A 17608-nucleotide genomic window follows, 5' to 3' on the forward strand; every position below is an offset into this window, starting at 1 on the left:
CTTTATGCCAAGTCTGAAAACTGCCAAATCAGAAGATTTGTCTCCTGGTCAAATTACTTCTGTACAATTGATGTCAATTCGACTTAACATGGAGTCTGCCCAAGCCAGGGTTGCGTTTTGTATATTGAATAACTAGATAGAAATCCACTTCTGGGAAGGCTAGGGGTACCCTCAGATGAAGCAAAATGATAGTTCAAGTTCATTTGTCATCTTCAAAATTAAGCTACATGTCCGTCCGTCCCCATTGTCTTGGGACAAACTTATATGTGGTTTATTTGCACTTAATTCCAAGCATGTTAATATATATCATTCATTACAGAGGTCTATGAAAGTTTGGGAGGGGAAAATGATAATACTTTAATTGGCCAATTAGTATTCACATAATGAAAGTCATTTAAAAGAAAGCTTCATTGACTTTCACTTAGGAGCCAATGGAAATGGAAAGTAACAGATGGGCATTGGGTAGGCTAATTGTATTACAGCTCAAGCTAATTGTTGTGTGTGTGTGTGCGCGTGCTGTTTATCAATTTATAACTCCAAATAATTGTTCTTTTCCCTACAGATCCCCCAAATCAGTTATGCTTCAACTGCACCAGAATTAAGTGACGACAGGCGCTATGATTTCTTCTCACGAGTGGTTCCTCCAGATTCCTTCCAGGCCCAAGCAATGGTGGACATAGTAAAAGCTTTGGGGTGGAATTATGTCTCCACATTGGCTTCTGAAGGAAATTATGGAGAAAAAGGCGTGGAATCTTTTATGCAACTTTCCAGAGACTCAGGTAGGTGAGGAATGATCCTGTATTTAATGGGCAGCTATGGAAATAGTGCATGTGTCTTTAGAAATGTTTTGTCTTTTAAATTGTTCTACATCTTTATTACTTCCCCCTCATTATTTCCTCATGTTTCTCAGGTTATAGACATTTTCAGAAACAAAACATTCATGCTCTGTGGAAGAAAGACAAAACAGTGACATTGTATTAGGTATCTTGTTCTCCACTGTGAAAAGCCTACGCTGTGGTGGAGACTTTTCACAGCCGTGAGTTGTTTTCAAGCAAGCTGTTTCTTAAATATAGACTTGTATGAGACAGTTCTTGTATACATTTCAAGATCTACATTTAAGAATTGGTCAGCGCAATACAAGGAGCAAACTTCTTGGTTTTGAGGGGTCAAATGTCATTAGCAATGAAGAGATACCAAATCAAGATGAGACGGAATGTTTTAAAACAGTGTATTTGGAAAACTACAAATTACTTTTTGTATTTAACATATATGTGTGTTTTTAAAACTCTGTCTCTTTTGTGAGCCCTTTCCACACTGCCCTGTCTTCTCAGGAACACCCGGATGTGTACTTCAGAACATTATGATCTGGATCTAACCAGCTTTTTCTACTCAATCCTGTCCAATTCCCCTCCTTACTACAGCCTCTGTCCCACATGGGTTTTGTCCATGAAGATGTCATCATCCCCAGTAGGGTTGTGCATATTGATAAACCCAAACCAAAAATAAACCTGAAGTTAGCCTTTTCGGTACTTTTCGGGATTTGGGTTTACTGAACTCCAAAACCTGGGGATAAAGCCAAAGCTAAATAGGCGATTTCCAAAAAAGCCGAATAGAATTGTCTTGCTCTGTGCTTTCTCCCCTTTTCTTTCTTTCTTTCTTTCTTTCTTTCTTTCTTTCTTTCTTTCTTTCTTTCTTTCTTTCTTTCTTTCTTTCTTTCTTTCTTTCTTTCTTTCTTTCTTTCTTTCTCTCTCTCTCTCTCTCTCTCTCTCTCTCTCTCTCTCTCTCTCTCTCTCTCTCTCTCCTGGTTTTGTTAAGGCCCCCATGGTCATGACTTCAGTTGCCTCCAATACCCCCATGAAAACCTGCTTTCCAAAAAAAAGTTGCCCTGAGTAGAGGCTTCATTTCCTCCCACGGTGACCATCTCTTTGAATCAGATTTTTCATGACCACAATAAAAGACTGCTCACAGGATGTCATTTGCCACCAAAAGAAATGTTTTCCATGCCTTATTTATCTTGCATTTAAGCCTTTTCCTCCGTTTGGAAGCTAATTTGCTTGGACATCATGCAAAGTGACCCAGAAATGAAGGCAGACCCCAGACTTTGAGGCGCTAGCCTGGAATCACCTCTTTCTGCCAGTCCTTGGCAATGCTGAACCTTTGAACCTGATGGATAGCTTGGCTTGCAAATTCTTGGAGGATGGGGGCAACCCCTTTGCAGCCCCATAAAATTGGATCCCTGTCCAAAAGTTCACCAAACTTTAGAGACCCTCGAAGGAGAGTCCGTTGCAGTCACACTGCAAATTTGGGGACTCTACCTCCAAAAATGCCCCCTAGGAGCTTTGAAAAAATCCCCATTGACTACAATGGGCCTGAATTTTTTGGGAAACCCTAAAATAAGCCAAATACCCATATTTACTGGTATGGGTTTTCGGCTTATTTTGGGTTTACCAAAAAAATGGGCCAAAAAAACCAAATCCGAAATTTACCCCAATTTCTTTTTTGCACAACCCTAATCCCCAGTGTAGCATTTTTTAAATCCCCCTTTTCACCAGCTGAGAAGCTGGCTGCATTCAACCCTGTGGGGACATTCTAGGCTGCCTGATAGAGCTGTTGGGTGTTGTCTTTACCTTGCATAAACTGACAATGTATGAAGACACTCAGTACATTCTTGTAGCTCTGTTTTATAGAAGTAAATTGGTAACCATGGTGATCTTTCTGAGAAGCTTTTCTGCCAATGTTGATCTCTTCACTGACAGCTCATTGATGGATTTTGAAGTAATCACAGAGTTCTCTGGAGCACAGTTTGAAAATCACTGACATACATATACATCTTCTCAGTCATGGTGGAATAGCTCAGTGGCTCAGAGCATATGTAAAGAAATGCTTGCTCTAGAATTATGCAGCATTCCAAAAGAGGAAGGAGTGGGAAGCTTGTCATCCGCTTACTTACAACAGTTAGTGGATTTAAGAAACAAATGTGGAAAAAGGAAAATATCACGATGTTACTGCTGTCCAGTATTTATTTGATCATTTAAGGAGTCCGCATGGACCAGTTACATTAAAGAATTCACATTTCTCCTCTTTCACTTTATAAATGCTGACAATCCAGACACATGAGTATACGGCTCAGTGACCTGATTTGGAAAGGAATATAAATCCCTGCCTAAATAATGCAAGAAAGGTTTTCTGTTCCTATGTAAACATGTTTTCTATGTAATAAAACATTTTTATATATGCGTTTTATATGTAAACATGGATGGACAGTGGTCTATGTGCATTAAAAAGGGCACCCAGTACTTTTGACATCATTTCAGAATGGTTACAGCTTAAATTGAAAAGTTATGAACCCGGGTGGGGGGGGGAGATATTATAATGGTTAAGGGGCATGAAATGGCTTTTATATACAAAGAGACAGAGGTTAAAATATTGCTATTCTTTCATTTAACACTTGTTCAGCTCCCTTCATTTTGCTCTTACGTTGGCCACATTCCAGTCATCTGGTGTGGAGGCTGATTTTAATGAGTTACATATTTTTGTTCCATGGTTTCACTTGACTTCTTTAATAACTCTTGGGTGAATGCCATCTGGTCCAGATGACTTGTCACAGTTTAGTTTGTTGATTCATTCAAAACCTCCCACTTTTCTCACCTCTCAGTGCTTCTAATGTAATGTATAATGGGGGGGAGGGAGAGATTGGATGGTAAATATGAGCTCCAGTAGAGATCGTATACATTATGCACCTTCTCAGCCTTTCCTTTCACTTTATTGTTAATGCACTATTCTTGAGAGCTAGTGTGGGGTGGCGGTCAAAGAGTCAGAGTAGGACTGTGCGGGGGGGGGGGAGATTCAGATCCCCACTCAACCATGAAAGTCATTGAGTACCTCACTGTTACTTGCTTATAATCTTATTGGGAGGATCAAAAACAGAAGGGAGGATTATGTAAACTGCTCTGATCTTTTTGAAGGAGAGGTAGGGGAAAATGTAATAAACTGATAAAGAGGCTTACAGTGTTTGTTTCTGATCACCCCACACTTGTCCAGTCTTCTTTCTTTCTGCTGCATGTAAAATATTTTGCTACATCCTCATTTTTCTTCCCTTGGGGATTTAACCATGCTGACGTATTGCTCAGTATTACCCAATCCAGAACTTCAACTGGGCTGCAATCTTCTGCGTATATGACACTTTCCTTTTCATTTCAATAAAGGGAGCAGGTGATTGCTCTCAGTACTTTGAATATACAAGGCTACCCTTCTCAAACAAAATGCAGGGGGATGCCTTTGTAGACAATGAAGATGGTTGTAAACGCAGCACAACCAGGTGGTTGGTGTATGATACTTTTTTGAAAAAAAAACCTTGGGTCTCTTTTGTAGTTATTTTAAACTATCACTATGATAACTTTCACCCAACAGTTTCAGTTACTGGAATCTGTGGGAATCTACATTTCCCAGGGATGATGATGATGAAGAAGAAGAGTTGGTTTTTATATGCCGACTTTCTCTACCACTTAAGGAAGAAGCAAACCAGCTTACAATCACCTTCCCCTCCCCTCCCCACAACAGACACCCTGTGAAGTAGGTGGGGCTGAGAGAGCTCTAAGAGAGCTGTGACTAGCCCAAGGTCACCCAGCTGGCTTCATGTGTAGGAGTCAAAAAACCAACCTAGTTCACCAGATTAGTGTCCGCCGCTCATGTAGAGGACTGGAGAATCAAGCCCGGTTCTCCAAATTAGAGTCCATTTCTCCTGGTGACTGGGAGAATTTAGCTGTACGGCAGGTTACAGCATCCATTTTCTCATCCATTGTCTTTTGCTTCCTGCCAGCACATAACTGTCCAGTATCAAACCAGGTAGGGCAGATGATCAAAAGAGAGGACAGAGATCTGGGAAGTGTAGTGTTGATAGCACCACAGGGCTCCCAAGGACATTATTTGGTGCACCATGGAGTTCTGTGTGGTCTGCAGGCTTATTTTGTGAATAACATTCAGATTATTCAAACAAGGAGAGCTGGGAATAGCACAGCCATCTCAAGTAAACACCACTGGGCTAGATGAACCGCTGACCTAGTACATCAAGACTGTCCTTATGTTACCCTTAACCACACTAAACAAATATATGAAAGTGGGTGCAATCTTTAAATATTAAGCTTCTGTGAGATTTACTGTGGTAGACTCAAGTCTCTAACTAGATTTCATTCGGAACTAGGTCATGGGCCAATTTGTCTATGATCTCAAGAGGCTCCATGAAGTTTGTGTTTGTTACAGATGTACTTAGCTAGTTCAGTGACAGGAGCAGCAACTGTCTCTTTGCAGATTGCTGGCATTATCTGTAAATTGAAGAGCATTTGCATGATCACTGATGCCCGAAACTGTCATTGAGTAATTAAAAGCATCTTATTCTTCAACCTAATCCATGTAAAGAATGGCACCAGTGATGATGTTGCACTTTGAAAAACAGCATTGTCTAAGGATGATGCTCAAATAATTTCAATCTGTTGACATTCCAAAAGATGCTGGTATTTGCATGTATTTTCTCTGTATGTCTGAATGCATATTTATGCGTTATTAAGGGGGAAGGGTTTGGAATTAAATATAATGTAAAATGCTTGAAAAGCAAGTGCCAGTCATAATGGAAAACAAAAACTAGGCATACCAAACCAAATTGTTGTTTATATTTTCCACGGTGAGGACAACATATAGCTTTTTAGATTTTGGGCACTTTCACACATGTTGAGTAATGCACTTTCATTCCACTTTAAATGCACTTTAACAATCATTTGAACATATGAAGCTGGCTTATACTGAATCAGACCCTGGGTCCATCAAAGTCAGTATCGTCTACTCAGACCAGCAACGACTCTCCAGGGTCTCAGGCAGGGGTCTTTCATGTACCTACCTGGAGATGCTGGGGATTGAACCTGGGGCCTTCTGCATGCCAAGGAGATGCTCTACCACTGAGCCATGGCCTCTCCCTTTTTTTGCAAGTGTATTTTGCTATTTCACACAGTAAAATCCAGCTGCAAAGTGCATTGAAAGTGGATTGAAAGGGCATTATTTGGCATGTGTGAAAGTGCCTTTTGTATCGTGCCATTGGCCTAATGGTTAATCCATTAACCATTAATATTAAGGCTACCATAGATGCTTGTAGAAATAATACATAACATTTCTTAATTATAATGCTAAATACATGGTGATATCAAAAATATAGTTTTTTTTCCTGAGATGGTCCATTTTTTTTTAAATTACAGAGAGGCTATTACTGCATCTAGAACTGGATAATGGGAAGTAAAGAGTAGTATATAGCCTGTTTTTGCAGGGGAATCAGAAACAGTATTAAGTGATGAGAGTGTTGGACTTGATCTTGGGTTGAGACCTCATTTATCTATAAAGCTTCTTGTCTTTTCTTGGGTTACTATCCTCAGTTTAGCATTGATGCATATGTACCTGGTATGTATGGTGCTCTGAGCTCCCTAGAGAAGTCTGTGGCTAAGATACAAATGTGATAAATAGAAGCATCCAATAAGAAGCCCTTGCTCTCTAATATTCTTTGCCCAGGGATTTTTTTAAGGTTGTAGCAAGGGTTAGGAGAACTGGTTGTTAGGAGCGGAAGAAAACTTAAAAAAACAAAACAAAACAAATGGCAGTCCAATCCATGATGTGCATGGGGGAGGAAGATATGGGGGGGTAGGGGAAAGCATTGGTAAAGCATTATTTAGTAAAGTGTATACATCCCCACCCCACAACACAGTACTTGACTGTAATGGGGGGGGGGTGTTGCATGATGATAAATGGTCATACAAACCTTGCAGAGCTCCCTACTTTCTTCTCACGCAAATTGTTCCTTTTATCTCTGAAACCCTCTGCCCATGTTGGTCCAACACATCTTTCCATGCTTCCCAAACACCCCTCTGAAAAAGGCTCTATTAATGTTCCAAGTACCAGGATACATTAGTTTTATCCCCAGTCTTTGCTCATGTCCAATTCTACTCACGATCAGTAACCACCTGAAGCCGGTAAGACTGTGTTAGGAAAGGCAGTATCTCCACTCAGAGCATGGGAACTTCAGCCACACAGATCTTGTGTGCTCGTTTTTTCCATGCTCTTCCTCACCACTCTCTCCATCTCTGATTGGTTCAGGCTAAGACTTCCTTCTCTTGGTGACTCCATGTATACCACTACCCATGAAGATGAAGTCGTTTCAAGACTCCTTTTCTATATTGCCCCTTCTGCTCCTTCCAGAAAGTTTCGGTGTCTCTTCCGTGTTACTGTTTAAATGCACCTGCTACTGTTGGAACAACACTGCTTCCGTCTCCAGAAAGGTAACTTTGGCTCAATAGGCTGGTTACTGTGGACAGCACACTAACACGAGAATTGGAAAAGAGCACTATTATCTATGCCTCATATAATAGGTGGCAGCAGGAGCTGCTGCTACTGTTCTCTAGAAAATGGAGGGCTGCCATTGGAAAGGCAACCTTATTTCTTGAGCATTTATTGTTCTCTCTGAAGCCCTAATTGTACTGAAGCAACAATTTAGTGGAAAGAGCTAAGGGTGTAGGTTTTCATGTCTGCTGTGCTAAGAAAATCACACATTTTCTTTTACCTCACCTATTTATATCAATTACTGCTTTTATGAGCAGTGTAATATAAGAGGAGACCATTTTATCTGCTGCTATGTTCCACCTTCACAACCATATAATAGATACATAGGAAACAATCTGCCCTTTTACTACTTGGCAGGGGGTCCTTACGTGTGACAGTAATTCCTCCTGACTGTTTGTTTAGAGTTAGTCTTCTCTGTAAAGTGCACCACAGTAGATGGCAAGCAAGTTGTAAGTTTTGGGGTTGTTTTTGTTTGTGGTAATCTGTCAGGCAATGAGAAAATTCTGCTCTGAAATAATCTTGTTTGCATGACACTTGTACCAGTCCTTAAAACATTTGACAAGGCTGGTGCCACCCAGACCTGAAAAGCCTAGGCCCTAAATTAAGGCCCTTAAGGTTTCATTTGGCTCAAACATGCTTAGCTAAAGGTCTGATGTAGGCATAATTTAGATGTGTCTAGCATTCACAGCTTTGGGAGGGGAATAACAGATTACAGGAACGGCTGGAAGATTGCAACAAGCAGGTCGGCTTTGGAACGTGACCGAGAGTTACTAAGTGATGTAATCGGGAGGTTTTGGGGGCAGAGCCTGAGGAGGACGGTTTGGGGACGGGAAAGACTTCAATGCCACAGAGTCCAATAATTGCCAAAGCAGCCATTTTTCTCCAGGTGAATTGATCTCTATCTGCTGGAGATCAGTGGTAATAGCAGGAGATCTCCAGCTAGTACCTGGAGGTTGGCAACCCTGGACATAAAGATGGCCAAAACACACCTCTTGTTTCAAAGTGTTCCTCCTCCAAGGATGGCTGCACAGTTGCAGTGGAAGGTTAATTATATAAGATAGTAAAGTGTGTGCATGCTTGAATAATAATTAGATGTGCCAATTAGTAATGTGCTTTCCAAATATGTAAAGTGGAAGGAGGAAATGGGATGCTATGTATTGTTTGTGATTGGGAGTGACGGGGTGCTTCTCTCTTCAACAGCCCTTTGAGCTGAGAGTAGGGTTGCCAACCTCCAGGTACTAGCTGGAGATCTCCTGCTATTACAACTGATCTCCAGCTGATAGAGATCAGTTCCCCTGGAGAAAATGGCCACTTTGGCAATTGGACTCTATGGCATTGAAGTCCCTCCCCTCCCAAACCCTGCCCTCCTCAGGCTCTGCCCCAAATACCTCTCACGGGTGGCAAAGAGGGACCTGGCAACTCTAGCTGGGGGGAGGGGCTTTTTTGTGTGCACAGAAATAACCTTTTATTCCTTTCATCCCCTTGGTGTGTGGTTATTGGCTCAACAGCACCAGGGTCAAACCTTTTTATGGTAACACTGTTGTACACGTAAAGCAGAACGTTGGGAGAAAAATTGGATGTAGGGTTTGTAATATTGTATCACAGCCTTTCACACATTGCCCCAGTAAAGTCACTTTTTTTCCTAACTAGCCCAAGCAAAAACAGTGTAAAGCATAAGCTGGGAACTCATCAAGTTCTGCTGTGCGGCATCTTCGCTGTTTTGACTCAAAAATCCCTGTTTCAATTTCATTTTCCCTTGTGTGAATCCAATCTTCAAGTCCTTATTTTGGGGGCGGTTGAGTTTTCTTCCTGCCAGTTTTTTCCTGTTAAATTCATGAAATTTTAATGTTACCTTTCCCTCAATTGTATATAAATGGCGTGTGAATGACATACAATAGTATAACATGCTGTCAAAGAAAAAAAAGAAAGTTGGAGAACCAACCATAAAATTCAACGGTGATGAAAATGGACAACATGAAAGGATTATGGGCAGCATATAAAAAGGAACAGAAATGCTGTATTTCCATATCCTTATAACAAATGCTCCAAAATTTACATTTCAATTAGTGGAAATGGTTGGAAATACGTGACTTTGCAGCTCACCTGCTACAAGGCACATATGTAGGTTAGTGGTTGAATTGACAAAATAAATATAAGAAGAGCCTGTGTATACATAGGTCCTGTTCTAGATTTCATTGTTTTTTAAATGGAGATAGTAGCCACAGGATAGCCTGATTAAGATCAGAACTGGGGAAGGGAGGCGTAGCCCTTTTCCTAAGCAATTTTCTCAAATTCAGTAATTTCCCAGAGCTGGTCTTTCTCCCATGGGGTAAAATATATATGTTTCTACCATGGGCTAAATAGCAGCCTGGAGGGTCAGCTGAGTTTGAAAAAAACAGCATGGAGAGAAGCGCTTAACTCCTTTCCCTTTGCAATGCCCAAATAGCGGGCCTCATGTCCCCCTTTTTAAAAATGGGGTACGTATTCACCATTTTTGAATACTGCTGCTTTATAGCACTGACCATTCATATTCAGATAATGTGAAAAGTCACAGACTGTGAGGGAGGAACCAGTGGCTGAGGTGTCTCATATGACACCATTGACTAGGGCTGCCAACCTCCAGGAACTACCTGGAGATCTCCTGCTATTACAACTGATCTCCAGCCAAGAGAGATCAGTTCGCCTGGAGAAAATGGCCGCTTTGGCAACTGGACTCTATGGCATTGCAGTCCCTCCCCAAACCCCGCCCTCCTCAGGCTCCACCCCAAAAGCTTCCTGCCAGTGGTGAAGAGGGACCTGGCACCCCTAACCATTGACAGACACAAGGAAGAACCAACAGCATCGCCTGCCTCCAATGGACAAACTGGCAAGCATCAGTTGATCTAAACCTTAACCTCTCATTTGAAATGAGGGGACTGTTGTAAAGATTGTTGACTTAGTGAACATCAAGTATTTTTAAAATTCTAAATCACTGTGTGAATGCTAAGTACTGCTAAGTAATATGATTACTAAAATGCCACCATTGGCCACAATTTGAATGAAGCAAGGTTCACATCAGAACTAGAGTGATTTGAAAATGATTTCCAGGAATAATAGTCCTGTCCAGGTGTTCAGAATTATACCCACTGTATAATTCCAGGAGGGACAAGAATCACAACATCTGGCCCCGCCTCTGATGTCACTTCACACATCAAAATGTCTTCTTAGGCATGCCTGATAGGGCCTATGTAGGGCTCATTTGCAGGCTCCTGGGCTGGGAAGGATTGTCATACGGACGGGGGAGAGGTAAGAGGGCTTTGTTCCTCTGGCGGGAGGGTCTGCACTGGGTCACAGTGGATCACAGGGGAAAGGAAGGATTCCCCCATGCTGTTTTCCTGAGCCAGAACAGTCCTGTGGTGAGTTATGTGCTGGCCGTATAAACTGCATGGATCTGACTCAATAACAACAAAAACATGGTGTAGTTTGGCCCTCACTGAGCACAGCTGTGGGGTGGCACATGGACCTGCTCCCTTCTACATACTACAGTGTCTGTAAATTTGAATGTCTAAATGTGGCTATGAACTGTCAGTCTGGTTGACTGACAGTCCTTCCCTTCTCTCTAGTGTGCAGCTTAGCTTGGGAGACAAGCTATAGAGGATAAAATGTTTATTACCCTCAGCCCCAAATCTGCACCCAAATTACCTGAAATTCTGAGTTGTTTCCCAGAGTCTCTGCCAAAATGCTTAATTCACAAACCTTGCAGCGGGGACAACAGAACATCAGTCTTCCTTTAGTCTTAACTCGTGCTTCCAGAATCAAAAGACTTCCATTTGTCCTTTTCAGAGTTCATAATTCTTCCCAAAATGACTTTTATTATGGGTACTTCATGTTAGTTTAGATCTATCTTTGTGACAGGGAATAGAGCTTTGAATTGCATACAGTAGCCTGTGGAATTTATAAATTAGGAACATTTTCTAATGATGGAAAAACTAAAGGACAGTTTGAGGTTATTAATGAGACTACCAGACACTTAACTCTTAAAGAGTATTTCATCTCTGATTACTTTTATTAATTAATAAGATTTATTGCTGTCTAAGAGGAAGGGAACGCGGCATGGTATAACCTGATCTTGTCAGATCTTGGAAGCTAAACAGGGTCGGTACTTGGAAGTGAGACTAACAAGGAAGACTCTGCAGTGGAAGGCAATGGCAAACCACCTCTACTTCTGAAAACTCTTTGCTGGGGTCACAAGGTTGCCAACCTTCAAGTACTAGCTGGAGATCTTTTGCTATTACAACTGATCTCCAGCTGATAGGGATCAGTTCACCTGGAGAAAATGGCCGCTTTGGTTATTGGACTCTATGGCATTGAAGTCCCTCCCTTCCCCTAAACCCCACCCTCCTCAGGCTCCGCCCAAAAAATCTCCCACCGGTGGTGAAGAGGGACCTGGAAACCTTATGGGGTTGGTATAAGTCAGCGATGTGACAGCATTTTATACGCTAGGCTGGCTAAAAGGTTAAAAAGAAAGATTGTGTATATGAAAAAGAGAGTCGGTGGTCCCAATCTGACTAAAAGCAAGTCATGATTAAGACTGCAATGCTCTGCACTCTTATTTGGCCTGTTGTCCATAGTCAGACTTACTTCTGAGAAGACATGCCTAGAATTCTGCTGTAAATTCCACTGGAAGGAATTGGGACTATTTTTAGGGGTCGCCACCTGTGGCTTGGGAGATTCCTGGAGATTTGGGAGCAGAGTCTGGGGAGAAGAGGGAGCTCAGAGGGGACATGATTCTGTAAAGACTGGCTTCTGCTGCTGCCATTTCCTCCAGGGGATCCAATCTCTGTAGTCTGGAGGTCACGCCCCACCTCAAGGATGGCAACCCTCATACAATTGCAAGAGAATGAGGTAGTAGTACAGAGCATACCACTGCAGGTGGTAGTTTCTGAATGCTTCTCCGTTTTTTTTAATTGCCATGTAAATAAAAACTGGCCCTGACCTGGATGGCCCAGGCTAGCCTGATCTTGTCAGATCTCAGAAGCTAAGCAGGGTCAGCCCTGGTTAGTATTTGGATGGGAGACCACCAAGGAATACCAGGGTTGCTATACAGAGGAAGGCACTGGCAAACCACCTCTGTTAGTCTCTTGCCGTGAAAACCCCAAAAAAGGGGTCGCCATAAGTCGGCTGTGACTTGACGGCACTTCACACACACACACAAATAAAAACTGACAAAGCAGAGAAAAGGGCTGGATCTTGTTTCTGTTCTATTGGCTTTTCATGTTAGGGGAACATTCAAAAATGTAATCACCCTACTGTAGCATGAAGGGGCACAGTCTGTTCCAGTATCAGCACTCTTATCAATTTATCCTGCTGCATTTACAGACTGGGCCTTGTTTGTGACTTCTGACAGTCACTAGAAAGCTTGGGTCTCCAGCAATATTCCTTATGTTTATGTATGCTTTACTCTGAACTATGTTTTACAGAGTTTGAAAGGGGTTACTACCAAGCAACCACATGTCACTCTTAGTTCATCTCCCACAAAGCAGTTGAATGGTTTCTAACAGTGCCACCCTAATAGGGTTGCCAACCTCCAATAAGAAAAATGGCAAAAGAAAGAAAAAATTACATGTTAAAATGACTTATCAAAGAGATTGGAACAAAACTACCTACAATCTCCCAGGCAAACTTTGAAATACTTACGGGCTTTATCCTCTATTGTTGAGGCTGATGAAGCTATATATACAGTGAAAGCGCTATAAATATCCCGAAAAGCGTTTCCTCTCCTCCTTGCTCTCCGTCTGTGCCTTTGGCATGTTTGGAGTTGCGAATCTTACATCTGGAAGTTAAAACAGAGAATCTTTTCCATTGATTGGACTTTGCTTCACGTCTTCTTGGAGACAGCCATTGTGCCTGTTGTTATTAGTGCTGGTCATATTAGTGACAGCTGTTGTATATAAGTTGTGTATATGTATGTTTCACTTGTAATGTTCTAGTTTTGCACTTGCATATAATAACTTTGAATATAGTTTTTGATACCATTGAGCCTGCCCTGTTTTTTTCCTACAATTGTTTAATTAACAGTGGTAGTGAGTCTTTGTTGTAACCTCCAGGGACTAGCTGGAGATCTCCTGCTATTACAACTCCAGCCGATAGAGATCAGTTCACCTGGAGAAAATGGCCGCTTTGGCAATGGGACTCTATGGCATCAAAGTCCCTCTCCTCCCCAAACCCTCCCCTCCTCAGGCTCCACCCCAAAAACCTCCTGCAGGTGGTGAAGAGGGACCTGGCAAACTTACACCCTAAGTAGGTACGTTCAGATTCCTACTCACCAGGTCTCCTCAGTAAGGCTGCTGGCCCTTGCACCCTGCCTCCCACTGCTGATCAGCTGGTCAGTGGGGGAACTTACCTACATTGTGGGAGAGGCCTAGGCTGGCGATGTGGCAGCAACATCACTTCTGGCCAGCAACACCACTGTGTCACCCCCAACACTGGAAAGTCCCCCACCCTGGAAACCAGCAGGGACCAGGCAACCCTCCTGCTCAGTTAGGCTTGCTTACCATTCTGGGGATATTCTTCAGATTACGCTGGAATATCTGTAACTTCTTTCTTTAAAAGTGGGGAACAAAATCCATCCTTTCCCCTAATATACCCATGACAGACTTCAGGAATTCCAGGTTGTTTTATTGGCTATTGTTGTCTATGTTGATCAACTTCTCAGCTGTTTCATCTGTGCAACTGGCTCCTTGCTCAGTCCTGTTAGTGCTTTCACAGCCCCAGATTTACATGTCCTTTACTCATATTCAGAGTGAGGCATCATGGGAATTTATTTAATTATACAGTGGATGGAGAAAGTGGACAGATAACTTTTTCTCCCCATTCCATAATACTAGAACTTGGCAGCACCCAGTAAAGTTGATAGGCAATCAACTCGGGACCAACAAAAGGCCAAAGTACTTTACACGATGAGAAATTCAATTGTGGAGTTCATTGCTGGTAAATAGCTTTAACACTGATGGCTTTAAAAGGGGATTACACAAATTTGTTGAGGATAGATCCCTCATTGGATGCTAGCCATGTTGATGATTGAAGAAACTTCCATATCCAGAGGCAGAAAACTTCTGAATGCCAGTGTTAGGAGGCAACCTCAAGGAAGGCCTTCCCTCGATGCTCTGTTTGTTGGCCTTCCGAGTAGGGTTGCCAGGTCCCTCTTAGCCACCGGCAGGAGATTTTTGGGGCTGAGCCTGAGGAGGGCGGCGTTTGGGGAGGGGAGGGACTTCAATGCCATCGAGTTCAATTTCCAAAGCGGCCATTTTTCTCCAGGTGATCTGATCTCTATCGGCTGGAGATCTCCTGCTACTACCTGGCAGTTTGGCAATCAAATAGCTAGAGCACTTGTGGCAAAAAGTAAAGCTCATAAGCCTATCTTTTCTTGAACTGCATAATATCTCGGCAGTTAGTCTTAATCAACCAAAATTACAGTGCAGTTTACAATCCAGAACTATGCCTTGCTTGTTCATACAAAGTCAAGGTCAGTATACAAAAGCCACTGAGTAATATTTCTTAACAATGCTTGTAACCATAGCAATTGTGTAACAACAACAACAACATGCAATACATGTATTGTGGCTTTTTGACAAGAACCAAGAACTAAAGTTCATAGTGACCACCATAATGGGCTTCCGGTAAAGTGTCCCATTTCGCGTCTGCTTCTCAGGTCGTGGTGATCCTATGTTGGTAGTTCAGATAAGAACTTTGTTCCGATCTTTAAGTGTATAACTTCCTTCATTCTGGGATGAATTGCTAATGCATCTACTGTTTTTACAGGCCCAGAAGTGACTCCTTAAGTAAACGGTTCAACTGATACTTGATCCTTTCTTAATTACATAGGTAGATCAGTGCCTTAAGTACAGCCACAGTTGTTGTTATTATTACTAATAATATTTTATTGATATTTTCTTATTCTTAATAATATTATTATTAATAATAATAATATTGGTAATATTATAACATTACCAATATTATTCTTATTCTACATGTAGGTATTGGTGCATAGAGCTACTGGTGCATATTCCAGGCATTTCAGAATAACCATAAACAGAACTTCATTGTTTTACAAGATAAACTACTAAGAGAGAGAAAAGAAAGAGGCTCTCAGAATGTATTTCTAGAACCTACATTCTCAAATCGTACTGTGTCCATCCATGCAAGACACATAATTTGTGTGGTTGGTCCTCTTGATTTATCATGGCTGGAGATCAAATCCTGGGAAATAGATTTCTGTCTCAAGAGTATTTTCAAGTCTGCCTTCTGTAGTCTCAAACTAAACACCAGTAATTTTCAAAAGATTGGGAAAAGGATGACTCTGTCTTCCTGTATGACCCCTGTTGTAGTTGTTGTCAAAGAAACCCCATCAGAACCAAATTAGGAGCCCTAAATTTCTATGAGTTGGGAAAAGTCCAAAATTAAGGAAGATATCAACTGAAAATACAAAGGAACCTATGTATAAAAAGCCCTTTAGTTTGAATAGTAGAACTCTGAAACACTGCTTTGCAAATATCTCCATCATCCTTACTTTTTCACATGACTTGCAGTGCAATCCTAACTACAGTAAAACCCTTCTGAGTTCATTTAAAAGGGTATAACTCTGCTAAGGACTGGATTGTTAGCATCTGATTTAAGATGCATCTCTCCTTGCAATTAAATGTGGAATTATGACATTTAGTCTATTTCTTAAAGTGGTATTGGCATTTAACAATACTAATTTTTGTTATCCTTGGATTAAAGCCGCTCACACATTGGTGTTCTTTTAATTTGTGTTGGTCTGTTTTTGCTTAGAAGGTAATACGTAGACTTGCGGTATATCTACCTTGAGAGTAACTCTGACCTTGGCTTGCTCCTAATTCACTAGATTGTATAAATTCACAAGGAGCCTCATGCCTTGGGTGTTGGGCAGAAGATGCAATCCCATCCATCTACCCATCCATCCACCCATCCATCAATCGTGTGCTGACACAATGAACATAATGAAGAGCTCCCTTCGCTTATGCCTTGAAAATAGCTATCTCCACAGAGGGAGCTGCCACATTTAAAAGCTAAAAATTCTCTCAAAGGAAATAGGGTAGAAGCTTGGTATACGTGGTAAAACTCTCTAACGAGAGGCATAATTTATGCTTCTACAGTTTTCAGTATATTGAATGATTCTTTTCTGGTTGAGTACATTCTAATGGACTGTACTTCATTTCTCTCGTGGGTTAAATATAGTGCATAGTAGGGTATAAAATGTTAACGATGCAATCATTTATGTACAGTTGCATATGGAGTTTTCAAAATGTATTTTTCCCTTTTAATCACTCTGTTCTGTAATCAATTATATTAGTGCTCCTTTTACATACTCCAATAGCAACTGAGACCCTTCCTCATTAATAAAACGTCCCTTCTAATTGCATTTTAAATCAGTGGTACTGCAACCTTCTCCAGACATTGTCTGCCATTCATAATTAACTTTTCATTGTACCTCCACAGTATAAACAATATTCTATATTTTTGTTTTCTCTGTTTGCATGCTGCAGCTCCAGTGAAATCCTTCCTGTATTTTTTCCTCTTAACAGTGAATACAAGAAGAGTGGGTTGTATCCCACAGATCCATTCTGTTAATGGTGGTGCTTTCCCCTGGCATAGGAAGCTGTTCCGCTAGCGGAGGGGCATAATGAGGCAGTGGTTGGCTCCTGCCACTGGAGAGAAGGGTTTCTAGTAGAAGAATGGATCCATGGACGTATCCCAGTAGTAATAAAATTCCATATTAGTCAGTATTTTCTGAAGCTATTTTGTCACTGATCTCAAAATGTCTTTGACTCCTTTTATATCCCACACTGATCTGTGTTAGGTGTACAGTTTGAACAGTTTCTGAACTGCTTTAACAGTAGTTTCAAGTTTTTCCCCCCCACCTACCTCTTTTCTCCCTCTTTCACAATACTAGAATGTGGGGTCATCTGCTGAAGCTGAAGGATGAGAGATTCAAAACAGACAACAGGAAATATTTCTTCACACAACACATAATTAAACTGTGGAACTCCCTGCCCCAGGATGTGGTGATGGCTGCCAACTTGGAAGGCTTTAAAAGGGAAGTGGACAAGTTCGTGGAGGATAGGGCTATCCATGGCTACTAGCCAAAATGAATACTAGTCATGATTAGGCTTACCAGGTCCCTCCTCTGCTCTGGTGGGAGGCTATGGGGCTGTGGGAAAGCCCTAAGAACACC

At 41.6% G+C, this 17608-nt stretch overlaps 1 protein-coding gene across 2 annotated transcripts in view; it reads left to right on the top strand.

Annotated features, from left to right (window-relative positions):
• Nucleotides 1–17608, top strand: part of GRM7 (glutamate metabotropic receptor 7) — a 577049-nt gene that overhangs the window by 193797 nt on the left and 365644 nt on the right. For both annotated transcript variants that reach the window (XM_056855460.1, XM_056855468.1), the window contains exon 2: nt 563–779. In XM_056855460.1, coding sequence (XP_056711438.1) covers nt 563–779 — 217 coding nt within the window. The remainder of the gene's footprint in view (nt 1–562; nt 780–17608) is intronic.

This window comes from Euleptes europaea, chromosome 1, assembly GCF_029931775.1.
Source record: "Euleptes europaea isolate rEulEur1 chromosome 1, rEulEur1.hap1, whole genome shotgun sequence".
Taxonomy (NCBI): domain Eukaryota; kingdom Metazoa; phylum Chordata; class Lepidosauria; order Squamata; family Sphaerodactylidae; genus Euleptes; species Euleptes europaea.